A 9,067-nucleotide genomic window follows, 5' to 3' on the forward strand; every position below is an offset into this window, starting at 1 on the left:
AGAGCGTAGATTCAGGCTAGATATCAGGAGGCGCTACTTCACAGTCAGGGCGGCTAGGATCTGGAACCAACTTCCAAGACAAGTGGTGCTGGCTTCTACCCTGGGGGTCTTTAAAAAGAGGCTGGATGAACACCTGGCCGGGTCGTTTGACCCCAGTACTCTTTCCTGCCATGGCAGGGGGTCGGACTTGATGATCTGCTCAGGTTCCGTCCAACCCTACCAAATATGAAACTGTGCTGTACCATTGAAAAAGAAGGTTTAAATTACCATCAAAAAAGGTTTTGCCATTTCCTCAAGTAGCATAAATCAGTTAAGCTCCATTAAACTCAGTAGAGTTTGGCTAATTACGTGAGCTGTACACACTGTTTTAGTGTAGGCAAGGCATGTAAGGTGAAATCCTGCCCTTGCTGATATTAATAACAACACTCACACTGACTTCAACCAGCAGTATAACTGAGAAGGGCAACCAGGGTAGCAGTCCTGGGTGTCACCTTTCAGGGGGTATGCAGATAAGTGCAAAATTACCCCTGCAGTTGGAAGCTTCCTGTGTCACTCCCCTGTGCAGAACCACAACTTTGTTATGCTCTGACTTAAGTGGAATCAGCATGTTTCCTATAAAGTCTTTCAGTATAATGCACTTAGGGAGTAGAATCCAGGGAGGCCGATGAGCTCCATTTTTACTCTATTCAAGAGTATGTACATAGATTTTAAAGCTGGCAATGTAAAGATAAGCCTTTGGAATGAGCCAACAAGCATAAATATGGCAAACCAGATCTTAGCTTGGTGGCACAACTCTGTTGAAACTGGAGGATCTACATTAGTTTAAAAGAGCTGAGGACCTTTGCCTACGTACATGATGTGTTTGTTCCAAAGCCCAGAGAAGTCAGTGTAAATACTCCAGTTCATGCTAAGAGGTCAAGCTGTAATTCTGATGCTCATTTGTAATACGGACCTACTTTAGGTAGAAAAGAGAGAACAAAAATCTAGCAGTGAGTGCCTTCTGTCTCAATTTGTGCAGTCCTTTCACATATTTTTTTTAGGGCTCCTTTAAAATCTACCCGTTACCAGATGACCCTACTATACCATCTCCTCCTCGTCAGTTCCGTGAGTTACCAGACAGTGGACCTCAGGAATGTATTGTGCGAATTTACATTGTTAGAGCCTTGGATCTCCAACCCCAGGACAACAATGGGCTGGTGAGACTTTTTACTTTTATGATCTTTACTTAAAAAAGTAGTGACATCATGATAAACTGTCACACTAAAAAGAATGATATGTCAATCAAAGTCAGTCAATGAAACTCATGTTAAATTACTTAACAGTATTGTTTCCTATCTTGTTTCCAAACAGTGTGATCCTTATATGAAAATATCCTTAGGTAAAAAGGTGATTGAAGACAGAGATCATTATGTACCCAATACTCTCAACCCAATTTTTGGCAGGTAAATAATTTTTCTAGTGTTTTCTATCTGTTCTAGATTTGTTCATAGTTTTCCCCCATGTTATTATCATCACCATGTTGACTGTATACCAGCAGCTGCAGACTCTGCTCATCTAATTTTATGTGTATTTTAAAATCTGTAACATATTCACAATTATGTGCTGGACTAAGTTGTATGAAGTTGCAAAATGCTGTAATAAAGCAATGATCTCTTTCCTCTCTATCTTTGAAGCATATGGAATCATAATGTGCCCAGCATCTCTGTGAATTTAGAAAGCAGATCACTGGTACAGAGTAACCTGTATCACTTTGTAAGTTGGGTGTGGTCAAACAGTAACAATATAGGTAAATGCAAAGTTATTTTTAGGAAGCAAGGATGATGGACTGTCTATCTGGGAGCTGTGGTTCCGAAAGAGGCGCTGGGAACTGTGCCGGATAATCAACTGAACATGAGCTCATACCATGGTCCTGTGGCCTGAAAGCTAGTGCTGTCTTTGGAGATAGACACAAGTATATTTCTATCTGTCTTTAGATACAGAGACAGGGAAATATCACGTAGGAATAGAAAGTTTATGTCACCTTCATATTTGGCACTGTGTCCAGTTCTAGTCCACGGTTAAAGAAAGACTGGAAGACATACTGTCAAGCATAGAGTCCACCATCTTTGTACAGTTATAATAAAGAATATACAGAAAATTCACAAGAGATATAGATGTAAATTAGCAAAGGACACTTTACATGTACAGTGAAATACTTTATAGTCTAAGGCTGGGGACAGAAATTACACATAAACTGGTATAAGTGATCAGAAACCGATTCAAATCTGTAACACAACAGAAGTTCAGTGTATATAAATTGCTGTCAAAATGGCCAAAGTGGTTTAAGATAAACGTGGATGAGTGTAGTATCGGACTTAACTCATTTAGGTTAAACTGGTTTATTGAGCTTCTGTCCCAGATCCCCTCCAGGTTCAGATTAACTCCAGTCCCCCAGCACCCCGGGATGCTTTGCACCTCCACCGCAACCCTTCCCCCTCCCCCCCCCACAGGGCCCAAGGTGTCTGCTCCAGCCAGCAGGGAGGCAAGCTCTGCTCTGGTCCACTGCAGGCATGTGGCTGCATTTCTGGAATCAAAAGTGAATATGTTCACTTGCTTATTGGTTTAATCTACGCATTTTAGACTTACCTGTGAAGATTTAATCGATTCAGCCTCCAGCTTTTTGACTGTCTGTACTTAGCCTTAGAAACCATGCCTAAAATATGCAGTGATGAACAGTGCCCTGGAAAATACGATGTCCAATTCTAATGTCCACGGTTAAAGAATGATTTTGATAAACTGCAAAGGAGCTAGCAAGCCATGAGAATAATTAAAGATCTGGAAAACATGCTATGAAAAAAGACTCCAGCCTCTCTGTTTGGCTTATCAGTGGCAAAGATAATGGGCAACGGGATCTCTGTCTGTACATAACATGAGGAGCCAAACTTTGGTGATAGCCTCTTCAGTTTAGTAGACAAAGATACAAGATCCAAATGTGGAAGTTGATGCTAAACAAATTTGGACTAGAAATGAAATGCCAGTTTTTAAAACTGAGGTTAAATAACTATTGCAACAACTGACCAAAGGTTGTAATGGACTCTCCATCACTGGAGATTTTAAATCAAGTTCAAATGTTTTTCTGAGAGATGCTGTAGTTCAAATAGTTAATTTAAGGAAGTCCAGTGGCCTCTGTTATATAAAAAGTTATTGTCTTTGGGCTTTATGCTTTATGGACCTGACTCCTGATTTTAGGCACTTACATATGCATATTTTGAGTTTCTGAGACTGTATAAAGAAGTGATTGTGACTTGCTAATTGACATCTACATCTCTTGTGAATTTTCTTTATAATCTTTATTATAATTCTATACAGCTTTCTCCAGCCTCCCAAAAAGTGTGTGTTATGAAAACAGTGTATTTTATTCCTGGAAGGGCCTGTTAAATGTTGGCATTTGTATAGCATAGAACTCCAAATTTTACAAAGAGGGATCTCAGAACAATCATCTCAGTTACAACTTGGGCAGTCTAGAAAAAGCATAACATTGAAAAAAGTAGGGAGTAATGGTCATTAATTTTCCAGGGTAGATGTCAAGCCCCATGCAAGCTATTGTCCCTGTCCTAGCCGGTGTTATCAGATGTGAACAATGGAACTATTGCATCAGAACATCAAGATGATATTTAGCAAAAAAATAAAATAAAATAAATCACACTTTGCACTGCCATCTCTTACAACTGAAATATCTGAGTTAAATTCCACTTTTGAATGGCTGCCTTTTGTTGCTGCACATTTGCCTTTAGAATTACAGGGTTGTATGCAACATACCTCTGACACTATGTGAGTCTGCATGCAAAAGGTCAACATAGAGACAATGCAATAACATGAACATGGAAGATTAATTGAATTTTTTTTCCAAATGCAAACATTCTTCGGGTCCTGAAATGGCATTTTGGCCACTTTCACAATTATTTGTTGAACATTGTACACAAGTCCAATTTACTGTACAAATACAATAATCATACATCTGACATGTTCCTGATTCAGGCAGTACATTAGTCCTAAAAATTCACATTGGTCCTAAAAAACTCCTGTAAATGTGTGCAGGTACAACCCATAACAGCATTAGTTTGGAGAGTATCTATACATTTCTTACAAATAACTGTTTCTGAGGAATGAACTTTTACAAACATTAATGTTAACTGAGGACTTGTTCTTTAGAATGTATGAACTCAGCTGCTTCTTGCCTCAAGAAAAGGATCTGAAAATTTCAGTCTACGACTATGATATGTTGACTCGTGATGAAAAAGTTGGTGAAACCACCATTGATCTTGAGAATAGGTTTCTCTCTCGGTACGGGTCCCATTGTGGCATACCACAGCAGTATTGCATGTAAGTCACCTTTGTATATTTTCCAACATTGTATCAGTAAGATGTGGTCTCTAATAGGGCTGTGCGAAGCTTTGGGTGCTGATTCGATTCAGAGGAGATTTGGCCTGATTTGGTGGCCGAATCTCTGGATCCAAATCAAATCAGGGACTAATTAAAAGGTCCGAATCGATTCAAAGTTCTCCGAATCAATTCGGAAAAGGTTCGGAGAGGTTCGACAATTCAGGCAGTCCCTGCTCGCTACAGCAGAGAGCTGGAGCTGGACTCGGAGCTGGTAAGTAGGGGGCAGTGGAGTGGTGGCTGGAGGAGCAGGGAGGATACCATGGGGGGATCCCTGCCAGGCCCCATTCCCTGCCTGCTCCCCCAGCCTTCCCCACCCCCTGCCCGCTGCCCTGCCCACCCCACCTCCTGGTGCTTTAAAAAAAAGCCCAAACTCACCGGGTGCTGCTGGGTGGTGGGGGTGATTCCCACTGCTCTACACTACATGGAGGGCTCTGCCACAAGCCCCCTGACCTCTGCCTGCTCCCCCAGCCCCCCCTATGGCTGCTTGACCTGCCCCAGCTCCAGCCCTTTAAGGACCCCCCCCAAACAAACCCTCCCCCGGATGTACTGGCTCTTGCAGTGGCCTCAGGGCTTCGGCGGGGGCGGTCCTGGAAGAGCCCCCCATGTGGCATGGGGCAGTGGTGGACAGTGGGGATTGCCCATCCCCAGTCAGGAACCGGTCAGTCTGGTGGATTTTTTGGGTTTTTTTCTTTTCTTAAAGGGCTGGAGCTGGGGTGGGTGGGCAGCTATGGGGGCAGACTGGGGGAGCAGGCAGGGGATGGGGAGCTCGTGGCAGATCCCTCCATGCAGCATGGGGCAGTGTGGGGCAGCGGGGATTGCCCCCCCGCCTGGCAACACCTGGTGAGTCAAAGTGCTGGGAGCTGAGGCAGGCAGGGCATCACCTGCCTGGCTGGTGTGCCGGTACATCATGAATAATATCACTTCAAACTTTTAGACAAATGCTTCCCCTGATAAGGCACTTTTTTATTGATAAGGGTACTGCTCACACACACAGAGGAAGTATAGATAACATAGGGTGCCTGTAGACATGCAGGACACCTCCTTCGACACACTCTAATGTGCATCAGAGCAGACTTGATTAATTAAGTCTGATGGAGTGTGCTAATTAGCATGCTGTAGCAGCCTTAGGATCTCATATAGTCAGAAGAGCTATGTGAAGCTTCAGCCACTGATTCGATTCGGGGGAGATTCGGCCCAATTTGGTGGCCAAATCTCCGAATCTGAATTGAATCAGGAGACTCTTAATCTCTCTGAATCTAATTGGATGCCTCCAAATCGATTCGGAGAGATTTGATGATTTGGCCATAGACACATCTTTATATGTTTTTTCTGTGTACCTCAAGGTACCAGGTGTGGCTCATGAATGTTGAGATGGTGGGGTGGATGGAGCATCCCATGGGAGTGCCGGGGGGAGAGGGGGTCAGCAGCAAAACCAGAAGTGGACCAGAAGTACTTCCAGTCCACTTCCAGGTCTGCCATGGTGCATGCAGGAGACCACTTCCTGCCCTCTGGCTTGGTGACTGGTGCCTCCTGGGTCTGGGGGCACCTGGGGTCCTCCTATGGCCAATCGCTGCGCCTGGGGGCACAAAGCGGGATCCCCTGTGCACTCAATGGCAGACCTGGAAGTGGACAAGAAAAATTCTCTGACATGCACAGGAAAATAAACAGGAAAGTATTTGTTGCAATAAGATGAAATTCCCATAAATTACTTCCCTTATCCCTAATTTGGAAAGTCAGGGCTTAAAAGTTTGATGCATAAAAAATATGTACACATTGAATAGTTTTAATTGACCTTAAATGGACTTTTACCTTTACAAAACCCAGACCCATCTAGCAGTGTCAAGTAGCCAAATAGGGGATAGTGCTACCAATGATTTTGCTAATAAATATTAAATGTATCTCTACATGTTTAGGACTAATTGTGAGATGTGCTTGTTCCCTAAAAGTTCAGGTGTAAATAACTGGCGAGATCAACAGAAACCAACTCAACTGCTGCAGAACACAGCCAGGTTTAAAGGTTACCCTCCCCCTGTCTACTCAGAAAATGGTAGCAGAATTAATTATGGAGGGCAAGACTACACCTTGGATGAATTTGGTGAGCATGTCACCACTTACTGCATGTTAAGCTTTTAGTAAATCTACACATTTATAATTTGTTTGGTTTTTTAGAAGGACAAATGTAGACTATTGTATACATGTATTTCTGCCAGGCATTCAGCCTTCTTACCATTCTTTTCATTTCAGAGGCTAACAAAAAACTGCACCAGCATCTAGGGCCAGGGGATGAGCGTCTAGCGCTTCATATCCTTAGAACTCAGGGCTTGGTACCTGAACACGTGGAGACAAGGACCTTGTACAGCACCTTCCAGCCCAACATCTCCCAGGTGCTACAAACTGGCTTTTGATTTCTGAAATACAGAAACTTAGTGCACTGATTTATAACTGGGAATCAGTGAAGGGAAAAGGGTAGCACAACAGAATGGTGGCATCCAGACTCTAGATCAAGCTCACATTGAGAGGTTACATAAATGCAGTTTAATTCTACTGTTAAGTACCCTAGATGGAGACATGGAAGAGGCCAGGGGAACAGTTAGCAAAGCCACAAGGAGAGGGTATTTCCTAAATACATGTCTATGTTTTTCACTGGGTAATTGTAAAAGGAGGGTGGAGTGTACTGATTGAACTCACAAATTCTGCTTCTCACAGAGCCCCTCTAAGCCACTAAAGCTGTCTTGCCTCAGAGAAACCCCCAGAGTAGTGTATCACTACCAACATCTGATAGCTTCTCTCAGCAGTACCTCCTGTATGCAGGAGGGTGACCTGTGCCAGAGGGCTGAATATAGTTCTTACAGCGCAACATTCACTAAATATAAGTAGATGGTTTTTACAGTGCTCAACATCTGCCAGAAAGGTATCTATGAGAAGCACTACAGAAAATAATGGCTTCTTATGGTGGAGGAGTTTATTAATAATGAAATGAATTTTCAGTGGAAACAGAGGACAGTCTACTGTGGTCACATTTTGGCCATTTTAGAATAAATCAGGAGGATGACCTCATCTAGCTAAGATGGTCTTCTAGGGAAAGGACGTGTTGCCCATGTAATCCAGGTCACCCACTGCCAAGCATCAGGTACACTTGTGGAATCACATAATATCCTAAAACAGAGCAGGAATTTGGGTGCAGAGCTTCAGAGATATGTAGGCACATAACGTCCACTGATTTCAATAGAAGTTGGGTACCTAGATACCTTTGTTCTCAAGCTTGGTTCCTTTGATTTTCAAAATGTGTTCAAATTGAGGGCCCGGCCTTGTTCCCATTAGGTTTGTTAAGAATTTTGGGTACCTGTAAATATCCTGGGAGGCTGCTCCAGCATGCTGTAATTAAAATGCATCAGAGAATGCTCGATTAATTGAGTGCTGGTGCATGCTAATTAGCATGTACCAGCCAGCCTCCGTCTCATGTATCAGCTTCCCCACACTTCAAAATGGCAGTGGGGGTAGTGTAACTAGAACCTGTCGATCGAACGAGCTTTAGTTAAAGTGCCCCCACCACCATTTTGAAGCATGGGGATGCTGATACATGAGACATTGTGGATGCTTTAATTAGACTGGCTTTTGGAGCCAGTCTAATTAAAGTGTCCCCACCCCTCTCCCCCAGAGCATGTGTAATAACGCCCCCAAAGCATGTGGCTTTAGTGGAAGAGAACTGGACCGGAGACTGTGGCTACAATCAGTTCAAGATGTACTCAGCGGCTTCTGGGCACCAATTAAGGCAGGGGTCAGACTTCCAGCATGCAGGTCCTAAGCTTTGGACAGGTCCTAAGCTTTGGCTCATGCTAGCAAAGGCTGCTGACCCCTGATTTAAGGCTTTGGACAGCCTACTGCAGGCCCCTGGCATTCAGTCATAAATTAACATGTACCAAACAAAATACCTTATTTGACTTTTTCATTGACACAGGGAAAGATTCAGATGTGGGTAGATGTTTTTCCCAAAAGCTTGGGACCTCCTGGCCCACCTTTCAACATCACTCCCCGCAAAGCAAAGAAGTGAGTAGCTGTACATGTTGAATGCTGCACATAGCTTCATTGTATGGATATGGCCAATTCATTCTTTCCCCAATCCTCTCCTCCCTCAGGTACATCCTGCGGGTAATTATTTGGAACACCAAAGATGTTGTGCTGGATGAAAGAAGTATCACAGGGGAAGAAATGAGTGACATCTATGTGAAAGGGTAAGAGTGAACAACCTCTGATTTGCTTAAGTGAGCTGTTAAATGAGAGTTTTAAATTACTTAAGTCTCATAGATTCATAGATGGTAGGGTTGGAAGGGACCTCAATAGATCATCAAGTCCAACCCCCTGCATAGGCAGGAAAAAGTGCTGGGTTCAGACAACCCCAGCCAGATGCCTATCCAACCTCGTCTTAAAGATCCCCAGAGCTAGGGGAAAGCACCACCTCCCTTGGGAACCCATTCCAGATTTTGACCACTCTAACTGTGAAAGTTCTTCCTAATGTCCAGTCTAAATCTGCTCTCAGCTAGCTTATGGCCATTATTTCTTGTAACTCCCAGGGGCGCCTTGGTGAGTAGAGCCTCACCAATTCCCTTCTGCGCCCCCATGATGAATTTATAGGCAGCCACAAGGT

General features: G+C 43.5%; 1 protein-coding gene across 3 annotated transcripts in view; it reads left to right on the plus strand.

Moving 5' to 3' along the window:
• The window catches only part of MYOF (myoferlin), a 172,276-nt gene that overhangs the window by 153,647 nt on the left and 9,562 nt on the right, over nt 1–9,067 (plus strand). For all 3 annotated transcript variants that reach the window (XM_019502626.1, XM_019502627.1, XM_019502625.1), the window contains 7 exons: nt 1,041–1,196; nt 1,351–1,442; nt 4,192–4,362; nt 6,369–6,517; nt 6,667–6,806; nt 8,381–8,469; nt 8,559–8,654. In XM_019502626.1, coding sequence (XP_019358171.1) covers nt 1,041–1,196; nt 1,351–1,442; nt 4,192–4,362; nt 6,369–6,517; nt 6,667–6,806; nt 8,381–8,469; nt 8,559–8,654 — 893 coding nt within the window. The remainder of the gene's footprint in view (nt 1–1,040; nt 1,197–1,350; nt 1,443–4,191; nt 4,363–6,368; nt 6,518–6,666; nt 6,807–8,380; nt 8,470–8,558; nt 8,655–9,067) is intronic.

The sequence above is a fragment of the Gavialis gangeticus genome, unplaced genomic scaffold (genome assembly GCF_001723915.1).
Source record: "Gavialis gangeticus isolate Ggan-Ray unplaced genomic scaffold, GavGan_comp1, whole genome shotgun sequence".
Classification (NCBI taxonomy): Eukaryota; Metazoa; Chordata; order Crocodylia; family Gavialidae; genus Gavialis; species Gavialis gangeticus.